The sequence below is a fragment of the Chaetodon trifascialis genome, chromosome 12 (genome assembly GCF_039877785.1).
Source record: "Chaetodon trifascialis isolate fChaTrf1 chromosome 12, fChaTrf1.hap1, whole genome shotgun sequence".
Classification (NCBI taxonomy): domain Eukaryota; kingdom Metazoa; phylum Chordata; class Actinopteri; order Chaetodontiformes; family Chaetodontidae; genus Chaetodon; species Chaetodon trifascialis.
The window spans coordinates 10,593,487-10,620,296 of NC_092067.1; the positions used below are offsets into that span (position 1 = coordinate 10,593,487).

General features: G+C 44.5%; 1 protein-coding gene across 2 annotated transcripts in view; it reads right to left on the reverse strand.

Annotated features, from left to right (window-relative positions):
- Positions 1-941: 941 nt before the first annotated feature.
- LOC139340689 (phospholipid-transporting ATPase IH-like) overlaps positions 942-26,810 on the reverse strand; it is a 30,489-nt gene continuing 4,620 nt past the window's right edge. Inside the window, exons 2-31 of one of the 2 annotated variants that reach the window (XM_070976602.1) lie at positions 22,993-23,115; positions 22,692-22,781; positions 21,749-21,829; positions 21,045-21,152; positions 18,533-18,661; positions 17,070-17,173; positions 16,907-16,957; positions 16,720-16,784; positions 16,538-16,619; positions 16,287-16,437; positions 15,987-16,184; positions 15,697-15,870; positions 14,829-14,995; positions 14,124-14,195; positions 13,368-13,441; positions 13,150-13,253; positions 12,738-12,919; positions 12,077-12,310; positions 11,585-11,762; positions 11,390-11,492; positions 10,898-11,043; positions 10,427-10,486; positions 9,584-9,711; positions 9,361-9,496; positions 8,840-8,863; positions 7,837-7,902; positions 7,496-7,599; positions 7,227-7,392; positions 6,431-6,545; positions 942-3,996 (exon numbers count right to left, since the gene is read on the reverse strand). In XM_070976602.1, coding sequence (XP_070832703.1) covers positions 6,468-6,545; positions 7,227-7,392; positions 7,496-7,599; positions 7,837-7,902; positions 8,840-8,863; positions 9,361-9,496; positions 9,584-9,711; positions 10,427-10,486; positions 10,898-11,043; positions 11,390-11,492; positions 11,585-11,762; positions 12,077-12,310; positions 12,738-12,919; positions 13,150-13,253; positions 13,368-13,441; positions 14,124-14,195; positions 14,829-14,995; positions 15,697-15,870; positions 15,987-16,184; positions 16,287-16,437; positions 16,538-16,619; positions 16,720-16,784; positions 16,907-16,957; positions 17,070-17,173; positions 18,533-18,661; positions 21,045-21,152; positions 21,749-21,829; positions 22,692-22,781; positions 22,993-23,115 — 3,378 coding nt within the window. In that variant the 3' untranslated portion in view covers positions 942-3,996; positions 6,431-6,467. The remainder of the gene's footprint in view (positions 3,997-6,430; positions 6,546-7,226; positions 7,393-7,495; positions 7,600-7,836; positions 7,903-8,839; positions 8,864-9,360; positions 9,497-9,583; positions 9,712-10,426; positions 10,487-10,897; positions 11,044-11,389; positions 11,493-11,584; positions 11,763-12,076; positions 12,311-12,737; positions 12,920-13,149; positions 13,254-13,367; positions 13,442-14,123; positions 14,196-14,828; positions 14,996-15,696; positions 15,871-15,986; positions 16,185-16,286; positions 16,438-16,537; positions 16,620-16,719; positions 16,785-16,906; positions 16,958-17,069; positions 17,174-18,532; positions 18,662-21,044; positions 21,153-21,748; positions 21,830-22,691; positions 22,782-22,992; positions 23,116-26,810) is intronic. The other variant, XM_070976601.1, reaches the window with a different exon arrangement.

Sequence of the window (26,810 nt, forward strand, 5' to 3'; positions counted from 1 at the left end):
CTGCTTATGTGCCGAGTCACAGAATACAAGCTGAAATTACAATGGTGACAAAAAACTACTCATGATGCACAATGTGTTTGACAATGGTAGATTTCACATATATTACATACAACTCGATATTTAGTTGCTAATGTTTTGATACAAAATCATCATTCAGTAAACCCTTTGAAGAACAAGCTCACCTGCTCTGGCCTGTTGAGCTTCGTCTCTTTGGCATCTCTGCGCCCGTCTGACACATTCAATCTCATCCTGCTTTTTCGGCCGTGGCTTTTATGAATGAAAAGAAATGAAAAAAGACACACAGCAGCTTACATATAGCTATGTTTAGATATACAAACAGGAATGCACATGTCTCTCAGGGTCACCTATTTACATGTTGTTGTTTTTTTTAATCAATTCTTAATATTTTCAGCAAATTAATATCAAATTTTTAAACTTTTAAGCATCTACCTATTAGAATTTGTGTGGTTAGGTTTAGTTTAAGGAGTCTGCATTGTGTCATATTAACCTCTTAATTATATATTTTAGAGATTTCCAAAACTATTCCATTAAAAATGCAATAAAAAAATAATCTAAGTACTATTTAGAAGCACAGACATTCTAACTCTACCTCGACCTCAGTGGTGGCAGTAAGCAGAGTGTGGAATTGTAGGATGGTAAAGCCACATTCAGAAGGAGCCATTATCATAAAGGACTCAGGCAATTTGATGGGCAGGGGTTAAAAAAAATAAAAATAAATAAATAAAAAATAAAAAAGGGTACCACATTGGCTTTCTGCAGTGGGGCCCCAATGTGCAGGGAGGCAGAAGTGGAAAGTGACAATGGACTGCTGCTGGATAGGCAGGGAATAACAGGCAGGAGAGGGTAGAACTGAAAGGAAGGGATAATGGCAGAAAATAATATTAAGGCGTTTATAATATACATTGACACAGAGGACAACTGATTTCACTCTTTCTTTATTACAAGCAGAATGACAATACAGTGCTTTGCCCTCATTTGCTACAGACAGGCTGGCAAAAAGTCAAACAGGTGAACTTTTAAAATCTTTATCCAAAAAAAAAAAGAAAAAAAAAAGGAAATTCTCAAAACCTGTTTAGTAATACAAACAGTGCTGTACTGAAGGTATGATATGAGGCGTGCTGCTCAGAGCACAGAAGTTGACATTTCAGACCTTTGCCGAGCTCAGGAATGACAGGAGGAGCACCTGCTGTTCTGCTGATGGACTTAGAAAAAGCAGTTTGACATTCTGATCAGCAGTAGAAGGCTGGTGCGATAAACCCATTTGAGACAGGGGCTGACACCTACAGACAGTCCATTCCTTGTCAAGTTATTTGGTCACTTTTCTTTTTCTCACCCATTACAATCTTCTTAGAAAAATAACTTGTGAGGAGGAGTGAACACTTATAAACCCCCAGTCGACGGACAATAGACCTTGTTTTAGGGGACAAAACGGATCAGTTGTAGAACAAAGTGCAGTGTGTAGACCTATTGGTAAATCTCTAATGAATCATATAACATATACGTTGCTCTCATTTTGGTTACAAACTTGAACATACATTCTAACAGAGTTAAAATATAGTATTCTCTCTGGGATACAAAAGTAGCAAAAGAAATATTCAGAATGGACAACACAAAGATGACAAGTAGTAGTGAAGGGTTGAGCTGCGGAGGACTCGGCTAACAAACCGAAGAATGACTACAAAGAGTTCCCCATGACATTACAATGTAAAATAAACCTTACAGCATTTTCGTGGTAGGATGTGACATGTAGAATGTGTCTGGATACAGTATGGCAACAGCACAGTGAGGTGGGACACTGCATAACAAGCACCAAGGCTCTTTTATTAATCTACTGAGGTCAGGACGTTGAACCCCCAAGTCCAAACATGTGCGGGGGCTTGTGGGCTTTGAGTGGAAACTGAAAAAGACAGATCCAGACCTCTAAGCAAACTGAAAAATCATCTGTGCCCCTGTAAAAAAACAAAACAAAACAAAAAAACCCGAACACCTGTTACTAAAATCTATACATGTTGGCAGGTGGTGATGTGTATGAAACTGCATAAACATACAAAAATGCTTCAGAATCTGACATTCAAGACTTCTAGAGTCAGACACTCGCTGTGCAACACGACAGATATGCTTTGGACAAAGAGGACTTCAGATGTTAGAAATGCAGAAAAGAGGTTCATCCATAATGAGGTACAATCTTCAGCTGGAGGGCATGATGGACAAATCAGTTCAACATTCTATTGATTTGATTGTGACATCGCCGATTCAAGTGTCCCTCCTTCTTACAACAGACCATATATAATACTATAATCTCCCCGTCTCTCTACAATACGTACCAAAAATTCTTAAATTACATCCATACACCAACAGTGACCGCGATCAATCATTTTAGAACAATACAGAAAAACTTGGATTAATGTAACACGGAGAAACAAAAACCTTATAATGCGACAACATGACATTAGCATTCTTACATTAAACTTCTGCATAACACAGAGCATGGCAGCAAACACACAAGCACAATGCAACAGTGAGGAACAGCACGTCATTCAGGACATCCATAAATAAACGCTCCATCGGCCTCGGGCTGCTGCTGTTACCCGACGCGGCCACAAGGAGGCAGGGGTGGGCACGGTGTGCTATTGTCAGGAGAAAGAAAAGGTGTCATGATATGCTTCATGATGAATGATGTATGGGACAAGAAAGGAGGACAAGGAAGACTCGAGAGGACGGATCCGCATGCAGCAGAGATCCGACATGCTACACTGGCATGTGAGGGAAACAAACGTCCACGCAATCGTGAGGGTAAACGAAGAAAGAGGAATAACAGACACACTGTACCAGACACGTATGCTCTTTGAACCTCCCTGTCCACTGAAAACACGTTTAAACTCACCTAGAAATATATTCCACTAAAAATGGGTGTCTATGAATTAAGGCAGGGTGGCTAGAATACTGCACATCCCTCTTCAGATTTTCCCCGTTTCTCTCCTTCAGCTGATGGGTGTGTGTGAGTGTAAGGCTTTGTAATACACCACTTTTTTTTTTTTTTTCCAAACACCTTTCTCCTTTGGCTCCTAGCCTGCTGCTGTGTGGTTTACCTGTAAGGCAAAGGTGTGTCACATACAAACATACAGTAACAGGCAAATTCATGCATACACTCGCGCACATGCACACGCACGCACGCACACCTAAAGGGCTGTGCTTGACAGCTGCCCCTTACTTGGCCGGACCACATACTGTACATAAATGTTTTCAAGAAACATTTACAAAGAAGAAAAATAAGGACACGGAAGTGGAGGAACAGGCAAGAACGTGAGACTGAACATGAGGACAAGGAGTACAAAAAGGCCCGACTATTGACATGTTGAACCCGGACAGTTCCACAGTGCACATGTTGTTCCCCTTTTCTCAGACTTCTTCAAGTAAGAGTTTGGGTAGGAACTTTGATGACACTACGACAGGGACTGCAGTGAAACAAAAAGATGTGACTAAAGGATGAAGATGAAGCGTCAGGACTAGAATATCTAAAGGGTTGTCCACTCAGATGTAGCCCAGAAAATGCACATGGTGAAGTCGTGTGTGAACATGTTTGTTTGTATTTTGCTCTAGAAAGCCTTGATCCTTGAGATGTAGATCTTGGTTGCACATCGTGGGATGTACTTCATGCTTCAGCCCGCGAGATTCGCATACACATAGTTTCAAAGTCTTCATCTGTGTTCACACGGAGGTCTCGGGCCCGGGAGCGTAGTAGGCAAATCCCGCCCCTGAGAGTCGGAGCATGCAGGGGCTGAGAGAGCACAAGTCTGCCCCTCCCCCTTCCGCCAAGTGGGCCAGTAGTTTCTGTGGAAGGGGATCAGACCTGCGGAGCATCTCCACGGCGGCAAGGTGGAGGTGAGAGGAGTCCGTGCTCGTGCCTTTGTAGGATCGACGAGAGGACAGTGGAGTCGACTCGGCCACGCCACCCCGCGACAGTTTCTCATGATCCTACAGAGAGATGGAGGACGCACCGTCACAAGAAGGTCCACAACACAGAGGCAGAAAAGGAAATCCTAATTATTGCACATTAAAACACAGAGGCTGTGATTGAGAACAGATGTTAGACGGCTTGATGCATGATCAGACAGCAGGGTGAGACAGAGGATTAACAGGTTTGTTTTAGATATCCAGATATCACGTCACATCATGGACCCCTGGATTAAATCGACTGATCTGGACAAAGACATCCATGAAGTGTGGACACTGGACAGAATTTTACTGATGAATGATGAGAAACCTCCTGCCAGTTCCCATTATGATTAATAGATATATTAGATCAAGCATGCTGATGACATAAAACCCACTTGCTATTCCACCTTCCAACAGCAGATGTCACCAGTGCAAGATGACACTTTGTACACAGATACACAGCACATGGTTTGCCTCCTGCCCGGACAACCTGGATTTTTCCAGATCAGTTTCTCCCGTGACATCAATAATGGTAACCTTGACCTTGCCTAATAAAATATGACCTCAGTTACAAACTAGTTGTTAATCAAGTCTGTATGGACCTCTAAAACCTGACATCTCATATGAACCTTGCTGTGAACCTAAAGCCTCCAGTTTGAGCCCCTCAACCTTACATTCACATCTATCTCAAGCTACAGTCCAGGACCAAAAGCAACAACAAGAATACAACCTGCTGGAGCCCACATGCCAAGTGGCAATGGATTTTAAGTAGCCTGGGTCTAATAAAGACAGGATAAAACTTCTCCTTTGGCTTGTACCCAGATGAAGATAATTGCCGTCCCTCATGCAGTGAGCAGCACAGCATGCTTTGGAACCAGCACTGCAGAGTTAATTGGAGATTGTGATTCCTGAAAGTAGGTTTGATGGAACGAAATGTCTCGTATAGCCCCCTCCCCCACCCACAGAACGACAGCATGCCCCATGCAGTGCAGAGCAGCAGGAAGCATCATGGCAGCAGCATTAAAAACCCGACTCCCCACTGTCAACGCCCTCTGTGTGCTGTTACCATGGTGACTCTAGCCCAACTAGGAGGGGTGCACTCTAGGGCATGCTGAGCAGGGTGCTGTGGCTGTGTGACATGGAGTCATAGGTCCTGGCTGCTTTTTCTCCACAGGTCCTATCAGGGTGGAGCAGGTCCCTCTCATTGCTTCCCTCTCCTCCAGCAGCGCCAGGAGCCCCACAGCCCTCTAGGGCCCCTGCTGTCCTTACCTTCTGCGGATGATGTTAGAGGAAAGGAGGTGATAATGGAATCTGCTGACAATGTGTCTTGTATCCAGATATACTCAGCAGCAGTTTTAAAGGTACACCAAGCCACCCAGCCGAGTGTGTATCCAGGCCTGTGTCTAGATTAAGTTGAAGCTGACTGCGGTTCACACCTGAACGCTGCTCAAAATTGGTTTCAGGTGACCGCTTTTGATTGGATTTCACTTCCCTGCTCACATTTGATTTTGTGGGTGAAAAACTGTGACCACTGCTAAACTGAAAAATTACACATTTTACTCATCCATGCAGCCACGCAAAAGAATTGGTGTCGCTTTCTGGTAACTTACTAAGAAACTGTTGCAAATGTTGCATTGGAGCTTTGTTCTTCTCTTCACACTGAAAATCTGACAAGGCACACTTTCACTGCAGTGGTGACACGTTTGCATCCCTGACCAGCTCTGCATGTGACTCCAAATTCAGATTAGATTCCAGTGTGGCCTCAGCCGCCTCAGGCTCAGCTGTATTTACCACCGATCACCAAGGACACATTACAGTGCTAAGTTTGAGCAGTGCCACAGATCTTTGGCAAAATGAGGTCAGCAACACACTAAATTTAGGTGATCTGATAGTTAATACATGGTCTGGGATGTTTCCTTTAATTATTTTCTCAATTAATTGTCTTTCCCAGAGCTCAAAGTCGTATCTTACTTCATCCAAGTCCAAAACCCACAAATTTTCAATTTACAATGATATAAAAGAGAATGAAACAGCAAATCTTCAGATTAGAGAAACTGGAGCTTTTTGATTTTTGCTTTAAAATTATTTAAACAATTATCAAAATAGCTGATGATCAATTTTCGGTCAGCTGACTTATCGATTAATCAACTACTCCTAAATAAATACATGATGCATGACGAGGTCACATGGTATAGTGCATGCAATTGCATTTCTTACACAGTAAATATGAAACATGAAATACATAATGGAGACGGTGGCTTCACAAATGGGAGGAAAAATGTTCAGAGGAAGAAAATACACAGTTCTAACCTGCAAACCAAACACTGCAAACCAAACACTGTGCCACTATTGTCATCAATAGCGCCTGAGTAGTTAGTTTCACACTAAGCGAGGTGTTGAGACAGTGATGAGTGGTTTGCACTGACACATGCCACCATTCATACAGAGATAAGAGCTTAAAAGAGAGAGTCACCTCCTCTTCCCGCTCCTCTCTCGTCTCTCTGGGCCAATCAGAAACTCATTCTGCTGGAGGACTGAGAAAGCATGAAGATGGTGGACGGCTCCACAGTAAGGCACGGGCGAGTGGACTGCAGTTACCCCGAAAGAGCGAGCGGGTGCAGAGGGAAGAACCACAGGCACACAGGAGCAGTGGGGTTAAACGAGAGAGGAGAGGAGACAGTAATGAAGAGGGAGGGAGAGGGGAAGAGGAAGTGAAATGAAAGGAAAAGGGAGAAACGAACGAGGGTGTGAATTTTGATTATGGCGGTCCATTAAGGTGCAGCGAGAAAGGAGAGAAAGGAGAGAAGAGAAGAAAGGGCACAGCAGGAAGAAATCCGTCAGACCTTTCATTCATTTTTCCATTCATGGTGAGGCTCGCTTCCCAGGAAGGTGAGGCTAAGCCACAGGGAACAGGAAGTCATTCTAAAACACACCGTCACTCAAAGCTATTAGGGATCCGAATGGTCTTCCTGGATGATTAATAGAGTGGCACAGATTTGCAGCCTACTCATACAGTCAAAATATTAAGTACCAGCTAGGATTTGAGAGAATTCTACTCGTGATATCAGGTCACTTCAGGTTGGGAACTGAAATGTGCTGCTAAAAAAAAAGCACAAAGTCTTAAAACTGATAAAGCATTAATCTGTCATTGGTTAATGGTTTTAGCAAAGCATTTAGTTAACACCTTTAGAAGTCACTGCAGGATGCAAAATCTAAACTCTAACGTGGGAACGAGACGAGTTTAAGAGTCAGTGTGACTGTGGAGTTACCTGTGCACGTTCAGTGGCTGTGGGGCACATGGCCCTGCAGAGGACCTTCTTGATGACATCTGGCAGCAGGCTGACCGTAATAAGCAGGATGATGCTGAGCCAGGCCGGTCCACTGGACAGCATCTGCATGAACACGTAGTACATCCTCTGGTAGTTGAGGAAGGGCCTGAGCAGCCAAGAGGAAAGACAGAGCATGATCGGATTTTCAGAAACATCCTAATCAACACAAAGGTTAGAAATGCTGGGGAAAAAAAGAAAGCGTCTTATACCAAATGATGCCTCCCCAGAGAAGAGAGAAAATAACGTAGAAAAGGAGTGACCCCCAGATGACAAAGTGATTGATCCAGGTCCAGTGGTGCGTGTCCAAGGCAAGCTGAAACAGATTACACACATAGTAAACACTCACCCAGTCAATGAAGTCAATGCCTTTGCCTCTAGGCTTTATTGCTGCCAGTGTAGTCAATCATTTATGTAACATGTTTGTTAGTTGTTAGTGTGCTGCAAGCTTGCCCACGCGCACGATCGGGCACACGTGCAGCGGCGATGAACTCATCTAAATGGAGGGATTATGCAACACAACAGAGACTTCTGGAGACGCGCGCTCACACACCTTGAGCGTAACGGTGAACACCAGCACAGTAAAGACAAGAGTCCCAAAGGTCCAGTTCCCAAACATCTGCGAGGGAAGAGAGGGAGACGGGGGGTTAGCAGCCACATCAAAGACACACCCTGCATCCATGGATGAGTGAACATCCTGCGGTTTTACTGTGCTCGCATGAGCGCAAAAAAGGAGCCCGAACACCGACCATCACGTCTGATGAGGTGAGGGGCGATCTGTTTGGAAAAAAGTACTCTTTTTTTGAGCTTTGGGGCCAATTCACTGAGAATATTTTCACTTCACCTCTTAGCATACATATTTGTCTACCTGCTGAAATCCTAGAAAGGTTTAGGCAGACATCGGGAGCAAACAGATGGGATGAGAGTAGCGAGGGAGAGACTGAAAGAAGGGGCGGAGGGAGAGAGAGATCAAGACGAATAAAAGCCAGGAGTTTATGTAATAACCACAGCTGGTTGTTGGTACCACAGCACCTATCTTTACTAGAATTCCTTCATTCATTAATCCTTTAAGGATGAGAAAGAAAGAGAGAATTTCCATTTGAAAGCTCTGATGCTGGAGCACTGAAATTAAGAACCAACCAACCCCAAAAATTGCTGCCACAAATTAACGGACATACAAATACAAACACACACAAATGCACGAACACATTAGACAGAACAACAAACAGATGTTGGATCTTAATCTATAGCACTAGCAATACTCCGATTACTACCACAACGAAACACAGGGATAATGTGTGGGGGAGCGTCTAAGGTTTCTACTATGTCAGTGGAGTTGTTAGGATCAGGTACTGTGCAGGATTCAGGACTTTACAGAGATTAGGGGAATAATGGAGCACTGGAAAACTACACATTCAAATGAAAGTGCATGGATGATGTGAAGTGAGAAAGGATGAAACTGGATGAAACGGTCAAACTGAAAGCTTAAACGGTACGACAGGAACTAAAAAAGCGTGAAAGACAGAGAGAGCTGACAGGGAGGGAGACAGGCTTACCATCTGTGTGTTGGTGGTCATAAGCTGAGGAGGAAGAAGAAGAAGAAGAAGAGGAAGAGGAGCAAAATAAAGAGAGGAAGCAGAGAGAAAGAGGGGGAAGAAAAGAGAAAGGAATCAGGACAAAGGGTAAAATGAATTTCAGGATGTTTCAACTTAAAAAACAGGACCAAAGGCAATCAAAAACAGTTGACATGATACAAATTAACGATACAGAGAAAGATGCTATTGCGTTGTCGATATGAATGGAGAGATCCAATGTTGCTGACCTACAGGGGGGCCCGGATAGAAACCTTACTGTTAAAGATCCATAATAACAAAAACATGACCACAAAGTCTGTAACATATAACTCCTCTTTCATGAGAATCCAATGGAGATGGATGAATGTTCGTAAAGAAAGCGCTAACTTTGTGTCCGTAATCCTCTTTGAATTTCCCTACAGGACACCTCAACACCCCGCAGAGTGACGCAACTGTCTCTTTTACAGATGTCACTGCCTCCGCTGACAGAGACAGAGGCTCACCTGGCCGTTGCTGGTGAAGGTGGTGTTGTCAAACAGGAAGTAGGCACCAAAGAAGAAGATAACAGCATCAAACACACCCAGGCATGTCCAATACAGGAAGACAGGCCAGCGGAGGAGGGAGTTCTTCGCTATGTCCCTAACGCAGGAAGAAGAAAGGAGAGTTGAGCAAAAGCAACAAACATTGTGTCGTGAAAGTCACAGAAAACTTTTCCTCTGACCTCACCTGTACAAGGAGGGCTCCCTCTTGAGTGTCTCCACTGTAACGTGCTGCTCAACCAGACTGTAGAGCAGGATGGGGAGTGAGGTGAAGCTGATGTTGTACAACGTCAAATAGGCGGTGTCGTACAGAGGCTGCAGAGGGACAAAAATAATAAAGATGGCATCAGACATTTGGAAAAGAAAGGCCATCTTGAAATTTAGAGACATGAGTTGATTTTTTTGGCCACCTGGGGGCAGCAGAACAAGCTGAAAACTGAAAACGATCACCTCATAAAGTTATTATGAGAATGTGTAACTGCCAAATTACAAATAACAGACACAAGGCAGCATACACTTTCATTTTGAGCCTCCTTTTAGCTTCGGTTTGGTCTCCACCAACTCCTGGATAAAATATCTGGTCTTTCAGCTGCTAGTAGTTGTATTTTGTGATCAGCCCGTTGCTAACTTTACCAGCTATTTAGTGCCGGGCTGGTACCATGAAGCTGTTTATTAGAGTTGTTTGCTCTGCTGCGGCCGGAAACAAGAATGATCAGAACAGAGTTTGTGGGCTGTAAAATCGAAACAATCAGCTAAAAGAGGTGGAAATGCTCATTAGCGCTGAGGGAACCTGCAAAGTAGAGGTAATTCTCTGTGGGTTTGTCTCTATGAGCGTCACCTTTCATATTACACATGTGATCGTGACAAAAATATGAATTAGTGCAGCTGTAAAAATAATTTTAAAAAGCATTCATTGCTATGTGAAGCTGGTTTAATGCATAACACTGTGAGGATAAGTAACGATGGGCACATATATATGCTAGGCTGTGTGCATGCAAGCTGCAGCCCTAACAGAGTACTGAGTACTTACCTGCTGGGAGAACCCACAGAAGAACTGATAGAGGAACTGAGGGAAGATGAAGCATACATTCTGGAAAGATTTAAGAGGAGAAACAAAAACAAAAACAAATGGAGAAAGTGATAAGCTTGTGACAAGTACACGTGAAGAGATTTGAAGAATCTAAAAATGCCACTATCTACACATTTCTGTTTATGCAGAGATTGTGTGCTATAAGCTCACTGAGTGGGCCGCAAAGAGCTGGCCTGCCAAAAGGAAAAAATGAATCAGTTGGCAGGGCACCGCATGCTGTGGAAGCCGCCCACACTGATCATCGTAGCCATGAATCCAGGAGAGAACGTTGCACCAGGGATTCATGAATCGGGTAATCTGTCAGAGTCGCTGCAAAATCTGGTTCTTTGTAACTCAGTGTTTCACTGGGAATTACGATAAAGTGATTAAAATGTGTGAGCCAGTGGAGTACACAAGGCATTCGTCTTGTACCTTGTAGAAGAAGTACTGAACAAGTTCAGCGATTCGGATGTAATAGTAGTGGCCATGAACAAGCAGCATCTTCTTCAGGTGCTTGAACTTCGGGATGGCATAGTCACTGTTCCTTGCTGCCTGTCGACCTTCTTTACCCATGATGCCTTGAGGAAGGAAAGATGTTGGCTGTAAGGAATTAAGCTCAGCCAGGAGTGTAAAACAAGACGGTGGTTTTCACCTGTCTAACTATAAAGACTATTATACGGCAGAAAAGTGAGCCAATCCTGGCTTATCACAAATATACAGAATATGTTGGCAGTGAATACATGTTTATTGGCTGAAATTTGTGATTACACATAAATCAAGTTTAATGTTAATTTTGTTTTTATATCATCTTCATCAGATTTGCTTTTCTCCCAAACATCAATATCAGTATGGGCTTTAAAAAAATCAAACTCAGACTCTAATAGAAACACTGTGTTTATATATTAATGGATGAAATAAGCTCACCGATGCCCACATGTGCTTCCAAGATCATACTGACATCGTTGGCTCCATCCCCGATGGCGAGGGTTATGGGGTGCTCCTTCGAAGCTTTAATTAGCTTCACAATCTGCAAAAAGAAAAGAAATCTGTCACCGCTGCTGCTTGTCGTTTAGGAATGAGCCTGGAGTGTATTTGTAGAGTCAAATTCAGGTCTCTCACCTGTGCTTTCTGCAGTGGAGCCATGCGACAGCAGAGCACAGCGCTACAGTTACGACAGATCTCGAGAAAGATCTCCCTGTAGTTGCCGGGACCGGCACCCTCCTGGTTGGGCTTCAGTACTGCAGACAGAGTGGCCCCGTCGATGATCAGACCAAAATCCAAGCAGTCTACTGACAACCTGGAACCAAACATCACCGACCGATCAACAGGGAGCTTTTCATACATACTTTTCAAGGAATAATGCCATAAATGTGATGGCTTCTTATATATCATCATTTTCTGCTTTTTCATGTCTGACATTTCAGTAAATTGATTATCTTCAGCTTTCAAAGAGCTGGTTGGACAAAACAAGACCCCTGAAGACGGTCTCGTTTTGTGTGATGGACTTTTGATGCTGTATAAGCCAACCGATTCATCGAGAAAATGACGAGCAGACTAATCAATAATAACGGACACAGGATACTGTAGACATGCACGTGCATTACTCCATACCCAGAAATAGAGCGCTGTCTGAGAACGGTCCTGTTTAGCTCGAACAGGACATCGTGCAGACTCTGCTCCTCTGTGCGTTTCTTGGTCAGCTCCAGGATCTGGGTGCTGCGGCGGAACAGCTTGCTGGCATAGCAGGTAGCCGCTGCCGTCTCCATCTTGTCCCCTGTCAGGACCCATACCTTCATCCCCGCCTTGTGCAGTGACTCGATGGTGTCTGCGGCTTTCTCCTGCAGCCTGCGCGTCAATAAGTCAATAAGAGTTTCAGCCTCCACTGAGGTAGGGAAAAGCATCCATCAAAACTTCAGTCAATCCATTAGCAACTGGTGATAACTTATCAATGCATGACCAGCTGTGTCCCTGCCCATCACCAGTTTATCTACTAGGGAGTCAAACTGTCAGGCAGCTGATCGATCAGTTAAGGAAAACTACCTTTGCGGGTCAATACTGAAATCAACTCTGTTGGAGCACATCTCATGTTCTAACATAGCAGAAAAGGAAACAAATGGCACAGAGCTCAGACTGAAGCTTTCTGCCCTCTGAGCCTTCACAATACTGTGAAGACGACTCATTAATCTTCCCTTCAGTCGCCTCTGCTGCTGCACTCTTTTGAAATCTTTCCCTCCCTTTGTCTCCCTCCTTCCCTCCCGCCACGGGGACCAACCTGTCCTCCACCGCCGTTGCGCCCAAAAGCACAAAGTCCCTCTCAATGATGTCATAGGCCTGCGCCAGCCTCTGCTCCCTGTCCTGCAGGGCCAGCTTGGCTTCAGTCAGGTGATGACACGCCTCCTCGTATTCGGACTGCGACAGCCTTCGGTAAGCGACACACAGGGTCCGTAGCCCTTCCTGTGTTGAGAGAGGGAGGGAGGGGGATTGGAGCTGCGAGTTCATATGTTGGGTAATAATTATCTGTGGGTAAATTGAGCCATTGCTAATATAAATAACTCTCATACTGAGCTGCTGCTAAGAGACAGTTTGCTCTGGTTGAAAAACTACTGCACTGAATAATATTCATGCCTGACTCAGCATCTCATCAAACCTGTTGCATATCTGTCCCAGTCAAACTGTGCACTTACAACAGCGTTCTGCTCCACCCGGGCTTTCACCTGCTCCACCTTCCCTGACACCACCCGAGGAAAAATGGACGAGTCTGCCCCCTTACAGAACAGCAGGTACTCTCCTGAGATCCCACAAAGAAAACAAGCTGTTAGAACTAGTCAGATGGTGGATTTATAATATGTTTTAACAAAGCACTGGTACCTGTGTGACCTCTGTGTGTGAGCATACGTCTTACCTGAGCTTGACCTGACGATGACGCTCATTCTCCTCCTCACGGAGTCAAAGTTCAGCACATGGAGCAGCTCAAACCTGAAGGAGAGACAGTCTTGGCATGAAGGAAGTTCTCTTTGTTAACTTTCTCATGTCTGTTTCAGATTTTCATTCATGTTTCTGTCTGTTTAGAAGTCTTCTGTGTTCTGTAATGAGCACGGACCCTAATGTGTTGTGGAAAATAAGGCATCAGAGACAGAAAGCCAAACAGACATCCCAGTGTTTGGCCAGGCTTCAGCCAGATTCAGATTCCCTTTAACTGGTAAAAAACCAAACAAGTGTGAGACTAGTCAAGAAGCTTTCTGCCTTTCCGTTCTCTCCAGTTTGCTGGATGCACACCCCTCCCCTCTCCAGCTCCCTTGCTTCCTTAAAATAGCTCACAATTGACAGACCACTGCAGAGTGATGGAGAGAGAGGGCGGTTACATGAACACTTCCTTCAGTTCAAAACATTAGACAATTTCCCCCAAACCACTCTCTAATGGAATCTTGCTGCCCTTCATTCTTCCAGACCAGGTCGATCTGATTGAGCGCTCTCTAGAAACAACCCTCCACCTCACTCTTTTGTGGTTGTAGTTTTTTCTAAAGTCTGTTAGCACATGAAACACAATCCCACAGCTGTTTCTCTCCTGGCAGCTGATGCGCAACCACAATTCCATCAGCTGAATTACTCCTGTTGTATCTCCTGTGGTGTAACCACAACAAACCCTCCAGAGACCAACCTTTCAATCTCATCGTCTTTGTTGAGGATCTCCATGTAGTTGTCTTTCAGTCTCAGATAGGTGTAGCCCAACCTGGCAACAGAGAGTGAGGGAAAAGATTAAGTCTGATAGAAAATATCCACTTACACTACGCTTTATTACTCACTTGGAAAGGTTAAAGGTGCTTTTAGTGCAACCTGAGCAGTTACAACAGTGTCTCACATCTGTGAAAGCAATACGTGAGGGCAACACCCCGTGATTTGGCATGTTGGACCACGTGTCTTGCGTAGGTCTAAGGCTGCATTCAGACCAAAAATAGCACTGTTTAAAAAAAAAAAACACACAGATCTGTGTTGGTGTGGGCATGCTGCTCCAGATACCACTGAGAAGATGAAATACCATCCAGGTCCAAGTCCAGTTTGAATACTACAGCCGTGAGTTTTAAAGCTGATGTGGTGACAGTTTAGAACGCTATGAGCTAGCACAAGTTTTCACAGCAGCGATGTTTGCGGCATTAAGGCTTCAAAGTATGACCTGGTTCAGCTTTTTCATTGGCTGACCCCTTTGTGACGGGACCCTCGCTCTGCCAACATAATAGCTGGTACAGCAGCATTTGTCTGCAAAGGATTTCTAACCAAATATTAAAAACAGCAATTCATTAAAGTTTAATTCATCCTGGGCCTCTAAAATGTAGGGACGAGGAATACTGAAGCGACAGTTTTTTACCGTTTCATTCCCTCCACCAAAGCCACCTCATCCGGTGAGGAGGAGATGTAGAAGGAGGTGGGCCGGCCCTGGTGGATGCCCCTCTTGATGCCATCCACCGTCTCCTCCTCCTTCACCTGCACGGTGTGACACAGACACAGCGCCCGGAAGAACAGATCCTCGTGTTCCTGCAGACACAAGGCCTGACATTATAATCCTTTTTACCTGTTTTCAATGAATGCAGCACTTAATTTCAAAGGTGCATCACTGATATGAAACACAGAAGCGCAGAACTTATTCAGAAGCTCAAATTTAGTCTGTACTAATCCTGAAGTTCTTTGTCAACATTTCCCAGAACTGCATAGCAAAAAAGCAGAATATCCATGAAATCTTCAATTCTAAAGTTTTGTGCACATTTTAGTTTTGGCTCCTCTTCCTCTCTCTGGTCAAATGTGGTGGCTAAGCCGCTCATGCTGACTACACTTTATTTTTCTATTAAATCTAAACAAATCACTGTTGCCACTGCCAGAAGTGCAAAGCTCATCACTTTTCACTTTACCAGGGCACTTTTTGCCCACGTAAGACAGGAAAACACTTAAGAGTTCCACAGAAAATGTCGAGTTTTCATGAACTGGATACATGCTGTATCCCTGCTGTGTTTATCAGCAGTGGAAATGAGCAAAACAGGTGTTTGTCTATAACAAAATGCCAGAGATAATTAGTTTAATAGTCCTCCTGTCTGACATCGTGACATGTTACTCTGGAAGCGTTTTCCAATAAGTTTTCCTCACTCTCGTCTCCAGCTCTATTTGGTCGCAGTCAGCACAGCCAAGAGTCTATTCAGGCTGGATTTAGAAGCCTGTTTGCTTTGTCAAACCCACATACTTACTCTCCTGTATCCTCCAGGTGAGGAATCAATCATGTCTATACTGGAGGCAGCGCTGAGGATTTGGCCGTTGCAGATGGCATGCGGAATGTAGACGTTCCCATCGACACAGCACTCAATAAACTCCATGTTGTTCTCCGTCAGAGTGCCCGTCTTATCAGTAAACACATACTCCACCTGGGAGGGAAGGAGGAGAAAGGGAAGGGTGAGGGCACGTCTGCAAATAGTGCAAATGCAGATACTGGATGTAAATGTGTGTGCATGTGTGTGTGTGTGTGTGCACGCTCTTGTACCTGTCCCAGCTCTTCATTCAGGTCGGAGGTGTTGACCTGAGCTCCCTCTCCCAGCTCCTCGTCGAACATTTCCTCGTCCCAGGTGATGAAATAGGAGCCCAGAAACTTCTGCATCTCCACCGTCACGTACATAGACACCGGGATGATGTAATTAAATAAGACCATGAAGGCCAGGAAGTCTGTGAAAGCTCGGATCACCTGAAGCACGGGAGGAAGGAAGATAATGGCTATGAGGTTTTAGAGAAATGAGATTTGGGACCGGGTGTCAAGTGGATTTAAGCTAGAGGCTGGTGAACAAACCACATGGCGCTGGCGCTCGTTCTCGGTCCTGTGGTTGTACCAGGGCTCGTCTCGGTCAGGAGACCACTGCCAAGCGTATTTCAGAACAGTGTTGATGACCGCTTTACTGATCAGGATGCACAGATACACGATCAGGAAGGCATTCATCGACCTGCAGGGAGTGGAGATCAGGAAGAGGAAGCAGGAAATGCTCAAACAAACAACCATAAATCTGAACCATGCAGTGAAAGCAGTGGAGGTGCTGATCATACTTTTCTACAGCAGAGCGCTTCTGAGATTTAGACTGGTAATTCAGCGCCATCTTGGTCTCCATACCAGTGTAGACCGCAACAGCTGAGGGGAGAGAGTACAGAGAGGTAACAGGACAATAAGCCTTTTCTCAATCAAAAACATTCAGGAGACGTAAAACAGAAATGAATCCACATGCTGTTACCGTAAATGTGTTGTGTGTTCTTCAGTGTGGCTCCTCTGAGGAGCAAGTTCTCGGCTCCAAGTGGTCTGCAAGAACAAAACAGAAACCTTCTGTCTTTATTTCAGAGGCACCATTAAAGCCATTTGATTAATTGAGAAAAGGTAAAAGGTATACCTTGTAACTAATACTATGAATGAAGTGCACTCACCTGGCCACAGGCTCTTCTTTGTCCTTGTAAATATTGATTCGTCCCACGAATCTACAGGAAAAGTCACAGCAAAAGAAAATCAAGAGAAGCTACAAGGGAAGAACGCTTCTCAGAGGCTGTAGCTGATCATATGTGTGCATCAGTGAGTGCGTGTCACACTCACTTGTAGAGGTCAGGCTGCGGTTGTTCACATTCAATAGTGGCATGTAGCGAATCCACCTCCTGCTCCGTTCTAAAGGCCATGGTATCTGGTACAGCATAATAGGTCTGAGATAGAAAGGTGGAGGAAGGGGGAAGAAGCAGAAGAAGAGGACAACAGAGGAAAATGTCACCGACAGCCACTAATGAGAGCAGGGTTCATTTGACTCTTCAGCCTGGCCTCCTGCAGATTCTCTAAATGACTGAGAGAGCAGGGGAGGCGGGCTGTCACAGACCGCTCCCCGGGTCATCAGGGGACAGCATGCTGGGATGGTGAGCACATCAGGGGGTCATCCCTGGGGCATGTATGAGGAGGGCCGGTGGAGTACACTGTGGGATATATCTGTGTGGGTGTGTGTGCTCAGCCATGCGTGGCTCGTGTGACTGACATCAACGAACATCAGAGGAGAAGTGAAAAGGTGAAACGCGCTGCGTGACCAGGTGTCACCTACGCCTTCACGCCTCTGTGCATCTGTGTTCACGTGTTGACTGATAAGTGCACGACCGCAGCTTGCAATTACTTTCATTACTGATTGATCTGCTGATTATTTTCTCAATTAATCGTTGTCAGAAAATGTTAGAGAGCGCTGAATAATGCATCACAGTTTATTTAAGCCCTGACTGAATAACAGCCTAAAAAATATTTAGTTCACACAAGACAAAGAAAAGCACCAAATGATGATACTAACCAGGGAATGTTTGACATTTTTGCTTAGAAAAGGACCTAAATGTTCATTTTAACTATAAAACAATTGGTTGATTGAGAGAAAATGAATTGGCAGGTGTTTTGTAAATCTGATTATAGCTCCTCAAATGTGTTTTTTCAGCATCATTTTATAGAAATCTGAACATCTTTTGGTGTTGAACAAGCAAATTAATTATGTCAAATAATGACAACATTTTTCAAGATTTCATAACATTTCATAGGCCGAGCAGATTAATCAAGAATGAAATCATTAGAAGTCATCAATTATCTGTCGACAGATTAATCATTTGATTCACTAATTGTTTCAGCTTTGTGAGCCTTAATGATGACTATGTGGAATATTATTTAAAACCAATTAAAAACTAACAAACAAAGCCAAAAAAAAACATACTGCAAAATGTTTTGAAATGGGTAAAATAAGAAAAAGCACAGCGACAGTAATTGATCTATAAATTCAAATGTGTTCAGTACACAGAGCATTGTGCTGTATTAATCCAGGACTGGACATTCAGAGTTAATGTTTGAAAAAAATCAAATTAAAAAAATAGGACTTCTTTTTACTTTTTAGCCCTTTAAAGGGCCTGAAATTTATCCGATTTATTTTTTTTAAGCCTTTAAAGACCCACTGAATCATAAGGCTTTCCTGTTTTGGGATCAAAGATGGTAAATCTAAAGACGAGTTAAAAATACGTCTAATCCACATCCTGCACTCGTCCTGGCACCTTGTGACTAGACTCCCCGTCCAGGCTGGTGGTGGTGACGTAGCAGGTCCCATCATGGCGGCTGGAGGAGAGCAGGATGAGGTCACATGGGAAAGTCTCGTCCTCCCTCACCACGACGATGTCCCCCACCTGGCAGAGCGGGACAGACACGTCACACACACACACCCCTTAATGGCTTCCACATCAATAATAAATGAAGAATTCTGACGAGAGGTTCACATAAACACAGAACACAAGACAAAGAGGCAGACCTGCGGGTAATCGTCTGCTCATCCTTTACCATTCCTTTTTTTTTTTCCTCCTTTTATTTTTTTTTCAAAGGATTGAGAAGTTGCATAACGGATTATGCGAGCGGAGCAGCTTAAGCTCTGATAAATCCCATCTCCACGGTGACCATACACATGACACACGCTCTCTGATTTTGCATGATTAATATATTCATCATTATTCCTGCTCCCAATTCACACTCTAATCCTCTCTGTTTGATCTACGGGAGTGAGAAACCTTGGTACAGAGAACGCTGGAAGACACACAAAGAGAGGGAGAAAGAAAGGACTGAGAGAGAGGAGGACGGCGACGGGGACGGTAAAAGACCAAAGGAGAGTATGTAAAACGTCTTTCTCAACCAATGAAATTCGGGGAAAACTACTGCTGTGGCAACATAAACTCTAAGACTCTTTAACCTTTAAGGCTGGGCAGCTGTACTGAAGCTGATCCTCAACATCTCACACAGTCTCTGCACACTTGACAGGAGCAGCAGACGCAGCACAAATCAGACGTACCTGCACCCATTAAATAACCTCCTCCGACACAATGGTGAAACAAGACTATCTATGCATCTCCATAGGAGGTGCTGAGCTAGACACACACATTACCCAGCATGACACCTCCATTTTAATTCACGCTGGGATGAGAAGAGATAGATTTCTGCTGAGTAACAGCTCGGCGAAGCTGATTCATGTCAAAACAACAAACAATACCGATGGCTGTCTTATTTACTTTATCATATTGCTGCCATTCTTGCAGTCTGTCCTGAAAATTAACACTGTTGGGAGTCACTCATTTCCAGTGTTCAATCAGGGTTTCCAAATGACATTTCTGCAATTTAAGAGCATTTTAGCACTCACCACAGTCAAAGAATATCAGAAATCCAGTAGGGACAATGAGGACTATAATTATAAATTAAGTACATGAGTTTATCGAGCTTCTGAACTACTGTGGCTAATGACAGCAGCCATGTTTGCTACAGGTCTAATGGTGCTGACTGAAAGTCCACAAAAAAGGACTGAACTTGTGTATTCAGGAGAGCAGCACCTAGAATTTGCTGTAAGTTGCATCTGTGCCTGTTCATCAATAGAGCAAAAGCTAAGCAAAACATATATTTGATGCACACGTGTTCACGGGGGGGCATGCTAACTCATTACAATGGACACGGGCAATGTAGTTTATTTTGAGCTGATGCCACACACACACACACTGCCCTGCTGTGGGAAAAATAGTCCCCAACAAGTGAACCACTTACTACTGTCTGAAAAACAGTTTCTAAAAACTACAGTTAGCAGCTGTTTTAGGAGATTTTTTTTTTTTGCCTTTTAGAAAAAAAATTAAGAGGAAAAAGTGTATATTTGTGACACATTTTGAAAGGTTTACATGTTCAGTGGGGATGAAAAGGCTTGGAGTTGAGGGTAGATGTAACAAAATATATAATAACACCAGTCTGCTCCTTCGGTCGTGGTTGATTTGGCCCCTGTGGTTATTAGTGGTAACTGCAAGTGAGTACAAATAATACAGGACCAAGAGTTTTGCTCCTGTTAATCGACCACTGGGGCAGCAAACATGGCATGTGCAGGTCGTCTGACAGAAATGCAAAAGAGCAAACTGGTTTCCAAAGCAGCCGAACAAAATGTCACTTTGTTATAACGTAAGACCGAACAGTGCAATCAACACTCATCTGAAACGGCCCGTGTTACATGAAAACCCCTCCGCAATTTGAATCCAACGTGGGAAAGGCAGACTCTATCAGTAACTATGACAACGACTATATGGAAAAGCAATGCCAGAATGTGTGTAAGGTGGAACGTTATTGCCAAAAAACTGATATAATAGAGGTCTATAGGGACGGATTATAAGGCATTTTCAAGAATTAGACTGAGCCGCACTACCAAGCAGTGATCTGCTGTTGCATCAGAATAACGTAAGAGAACATCAAGAGATGACGACAGGAATATCCTCACTCATGAAACACATCGGTCCTGTTCATTTTCCAACAGGCTCCCGCATGGTGCACCAGGAGACACTATAATTGTTCCTCTACTACAGTTTCAGGGGCAATTAATTGGTGGGAAAGAAAAGAGAGAGCAAGAGAGGAAGGAAACAAAGTTCAAGAGGACTGCAGAGAGAAAGAGGGAGGGGTGTGTGAGAGACAGTTATAGAAAAAGTGAGCTATGCAGCAGTACCGTAGTGTTGCTTTGTGGCCTCAGGTGCTATACTGCTCTAATGAGGCCATTCTTACCCGTAGCTTGTGACTCTGCGTCCTCACCACCTTCCCCTGCTGCACCACGTCCACCGGACACTCATTTATAGAGCAGTCAGCCTTATGTCGGAGCCAGTCCTCATAGCCCTGAGAGGGATGCAGCGAGGGAGGAAGACAGAGCAGGATCATAAGGAAGAGAAAGCCAATGCGTGCGTTAGCAGGTGTGGGGAAACAGAGAATATACATTACTGTGCAGAGAATCGGGGCCAGAGCAGAGTGTGAGATCAAGAGAGACGGAGGGGGAGAGGTGAAAGTCACACTCTGTAATTAATTAGCATTGTGCTCCCTGAGCTTAGTGACCTGTTTCCTGGATTTCTAGCCAAAGTGTCATGTTTTAGATTTATGTCCCAGTAAAGCTCAGGCTTCCTTAGCCAGAGCAGCTCCATCTATCACTGATAGTACCCCATCCCTCAGTAGCAGGACACAGTAGAGAGGATGCATCTCCCAGGGGCATGGGATCCTCAGCTAGAGTGATTAACAGAGGAGACCATTCATTATCATATTTCTCACATCACCAGACATATTCAATGGCATGTCCTCTCGCTGAGAGAGGAATGTGTATATATACAGATAATAGAGCTGCTGATTGGTAGAGAGTGTGTTATTGTGTGTGTGTGGAGAGGATGGGGGGTTGTTGAGGGCAATATTTCCCGGAAATGCGAGCGTGTTTGTGTGTGTCCTACCTGTTTTATGGCGGTGACAGTGATAACAAAGAAGAGGGGCAGGCCGCTGGTGACTGGGCTGGTGGGGGTGTCGATGATAAGCTGCAAGGGAGAGGAGCAGTGGGAGGAAGATGCAGGGGGTGGAGGATGAAAGGGGGACAACAGGAAGGAGAGGATGCCAAGTAATGCAACACTGAGTAAGGAAGTGCAGAGCAAGGGAAAGCTTCTGTAATAAGGAATCAGGCTCCAGTCGAGCAACATTAAATTATCCAGGTAATCAAATCTGCCTTGACTTTCTCCATCTGCACTTACAGGAAAAATGTATTCGGGGATCATTAACTTTTTTAATATTTCCTTTTCTATAGAGACAGTGCATGTGCAGATGTAACCAGTGATAACAGCAGAGAAAAGAAGGAGGAGTAAAACAAACTGTGCTGTTTGTCCCATGAAGACAGCGCAGTATTTCACATGCTACTGATAAAACACACAGCACACACACCAGCTAAGCCGTGCTGCATTCTGGTCCATTGATGCACCTGCTGGTGAAGACACTGTTGCATGCTCCTCCTCCTCTTTGATGAGTTTTTCCTTACTATTCAATAGTGGTGCAATACAGTGTCTTAAGGAGAAAGCTGTTTCTCTTCGATTTTGATTTAGACAGACTGAGCGGCACAACGCTCGGTATTTAAGGATAATATGACGTTAGCAGATTCAAATTATGGTAATCCTCATCAAGGTAATGTCAGACACAGGCGCAGGATTTAACTGTTAATCTTGGATAATTACTCTTACTTAAAATCAGGGAACAACAAGGGCAGGGTCTAAACTGTCAGCAGCTTGTTTGATTGGCTCCCGCTCATGATTGCTTAAAGACAGCAGCTTCTATGAGACACGATAAGAAAAGCTAGTCAAGTAAACTCACTGACTACTGAAATGCAGCAACAACTACTGGATGAACTCTCACCTGGACCAGGAATATGACCAAGAAGTAGAAGTTGGCGATTCTTCTGAACTGCTCAAACAAATTCTTGGGAATGAAGTTCCAGAAGGTGTACTGCAGGACACAGTGACAGCAGCAGCATCATTAACACACACGAGGGGAAGCGGTGATGCACAGAGTGACGCAACACAAACAACAGTGCGATGTGTCATCTTTAAAAACACGGCCACAAAACAGATCACTTGGTTGTCTAAATCCGAAAAGAAAGAACAGCGTGATGATGAATGCAGTTCCGGCACTGACTCATGGGCCGCGGCTCGCTCACCTTGGAGGAGACGATGCGGTTGTCGGGATAACGCTGAGGGATGTAGGCCTCAGCTCCCGGAGGGGGTTCTTTATGCCCGATGTACACCGTCCGACTGTCCACCCAGATCTCCTCCCCCACACACTGATGGAGAGAGAGATGGAGATATAAATAGCAAAACAGGTAGAGAGAAAAAAAATGGGTTCACTCTCAGGAACTGAGTCTTACTATTCATGAGCTACTTCAGGCTTCATGACCACACTGACTCAGTTAAATAGCTCACTTTGTCATCCACCCTCACTAACACCTTACAGTCATATTAACATCTCTGCACCACCACTAAATGCAGACAGTCTGGACTATATATATGTGTGTGTGTGTGTGTGTGTGTGTGTGTGTGTGTGTGTGTGTGTGTGTGTGTGTGTGTGACGCTATGTTTAATCCTGGACAGCAGGGAAAGCTTAATTAAAAAAAAATAAATAAATAAATAAAAAAAATAAAATAATAAAAAAAAAAAAATATATATATATATATATATATATATATATTTTTTTTATTTCCTCTTTTAAAATGAAGCTTTCCCTGCTGTCCAGGATTAAACATAGTGTCACACCACACTGCTGCACGACTTCGGTCATTTCCTTTAATTAACAAGCTCACAGACAACACATGGGCGGCCGAGGGCTGAGTGTGTGTCTGTTGATGTGTGTCGGTGAGATGGGCTCTGAGTCACACGTGTGGATTTGTCATTTATCTTTTCACTTCTTCCTGCCGGACCTCTGCGCCGTCTGCTCCATCCTTCGATTACTCTCTTTCTTGTCCACAGATACGAAGCAACACTCATTCTGTTGGTTTTACTCCAACAGTCCAACGCCTTGATACAAAAATACAGAGAGCACACGGGCCCGCACGCAAACCTCCATCTCAGTTCATGTCTCATCTATATTGCATCTACAGTAAGTAGCTCCCTGAGGACGAACAGAGAGCATTCTGGGAGTTTAACGCAGCACATATTTTTCCAAGGTGTCCTTTATTGCATGCTATTGTGGGAAGAGATCTCTTCAAGTAAAAAATAATAATAATACTCGAGTCCAGAGACCACAGCATTCAGCTGTTTGTTTCCATCTGGCTTCCAACATGGCTCCTCACGCCTTGGCCTGAGTGGGCAGTGTGAGCGTAGCCTTTGGCAACGCAGCCTGCCTGACACAGCTCAAAGCACAAGTGTTGACCATTAGCAGAAAAGTTCTGGGACAAGCACTTCAGTGGGAGCAGTGCTTCACCGCTTAAAATGTCCTCAACGTTTTGGCAGGGACGTCGCTCCTCACTGCCAATGAGCAGATCTTTTAACGCTCTGCGTCCACAGGTCTTCTCACTGACCTTCAAACCCAGAAGCTCTAGGAAGTTTTAACTGGAACGCTAGTATAAACTTACATCCGTCAAAAAATCATAGAGTAAAAGTGTGGTATTCTGGAAATGATGATGTTTAGGAGAATTACATGGGATAATTGAAGTGATACGTGAGCACACGTACCAATCACAGGTCAAAAAACAGCTAAATTTGGCTGAATTATCAAAGCCTGAGGCAGTGCTCAATAAAGAGCCCAAACAGTCGGCTGTTATCGCTGAGCTGAGCCAAACGATCTGGCTCACTGAGAAGACGCCCCATCATTACGAGCGACATCTGCAATGAAAAATCTGTGTCAGAACAGCGGCTCGCAAGAGCGAAAAGTCACAGATTCAAACTTCTCCACAGCGATCTACAGGCGCTTGGCAGTGAGATGAAATGGAGCCAACGTGGTCCGCCAATTTGAGACCCCTCCAAAACATTAGGGGGGGGCAACATGAAGCAGGGAGATACAGAGAAATGGAAAGAGAGGGAGGTGGAAGACGAGTGGCAGATCGAAGGTGAGCGAGCAGCACGAGATTGAGACAGATCGTGCCACATTTCAAGATTTCATATCTCATGAGCTACTATTAGACAACAGCTAACGTTTTATTCAACCAGCTCCAAACCAAAGCGCTACTTTACTGTTTGATATGTGTACATGAAAGAACACACACCTAAGACACACTGATCGAAGCCTGGAAGTAAAACGCACACAGCAGCACGACATTATCCTCCTGATAACAGCATCTGAGCTTCCCACCAGGAGCATGTCAGAGGAAAATGGCCGCTGCGGTGCGTGAGTGCGGCCTCTTCCCCGCTTCCATCAATCGTCCCCTCATAATTCTATCGGCACCGTTTTGTCCCTCCGCTCCCTCCACGTCCTGGCAGAAAGCATCACGCTCCGACAGCGTGACTGTGGGAGAGCGATGGGTAAAAGGCACAGAGAGAACGCATTGTGGTTTGTAGTTATCTGATCATTAATCCTCACTGATCCGTATCAACCCCCGGCCCACTGCTCCCTCTGCACTCGGCCGCTCCATCAGACAAAGTGGCTGGCTGGTTGGTTGCGGGACATGGAGGCTTTGTCTATATTAACAGCACTGACACAGCCTCACGAGCAGAGAGGGTGGTCTTACATCACCATCGATCATCAGCAATGACAAGATGGATTTGATAACAGCAAATATCCCACCGATGCAACTTCTTCCATGCTTGGGACGGAGCTGTGCAGCGGTGCACTGTGTGGGCCGACGCTTTTGGACTGTTTAAAGTCTGGACCCAGAGAACAGAAGCAGGTCTGCTGTTTTTAAGGCTTCGATAGCCTCTCTAGTTCCAGACTTTTCGTCCGTCCCTCTGACGTAACAGGACGTATGGACGCGTTTATCTCCATTGCGGAAAAGCGACCCCTGACCCTGGCAGTGCTGTAATCCGTCCACGCTGTCCCCATGATGTAGCTCCTTTCTCCCACAGAGGTGTAATAAAAGGTATAGACCATTAACCGGCCTGATTAAATGATCATGTCTCCCCCTCCTCCATTGTCCCGCCACGCCGCGCTGCACTGCAGCAGCACGTCGAGCAGGTATCCCTCATTAACTCACAGATCAAATTCCTGTGACTGAGCTCTTCCTTAATGAACTGCTCTTGTTAACTGGACAGCGGACGTAGAGACAGACAAAACATGACTGCACAGCACCCGCCAGCAGGATGTGAGAGATTTCAGCTCACAGAGCATCAATGTAACAGTCAACGTGATGGGAAGATAGACAGCGTGAAATAATGATTGTAAAAAATGTTTTTTGTAACCTGTTCGTCACACATTAAATATATTTTCCTTATGCTGTTTTCTATTGAGCGTGTGTCAAAAAGGATCAGTTCTACACAGCGTCCCAACATTTTTGGAATCAGCAAACAGCCAAATGAAAGAGAACAGCTGCTCAGAAAATCCTTCCCGTGGAAAATGAGGGCAAGCAGATGAAATTATTTCAATATTTTTATTAATAGAAGCCGTGAAGCTTGTCGTAGCATTGAGCAAAGATAAAAGGAGCCTGGAGACCTTGATCAGCTGAAGAGGAAGCGGGCTACCTGTTCAACATGCACTCCACTGCTACTCATTCGCCATTAATCACCATGGCAACACAGTATGCGGCGAATAGACTGAAGATCAAATGTGTCGGATTTTCTCATTAATTTAATGCTGTGAAACTGTTCTTGACAAGAGATTATAAGGCTTTAGGACAAAATGTGAAGTATTACTCGTCCTGACAAGATACTGAAGATCTCTGCGTGCTTTTATTTTGGTTTAACCAGGACGTCTCAGACTGTGGTCTCTGTGGGACACTTTTTTTGGGGGGGGGACCAAACATGAATCAAAGAGTAAACATCAAAAGCAGCAGAGAGGAAGAAACTGATGAAATAAAGAGAGAGGACGTAGCTGACGGAGAGGAAGCACCAT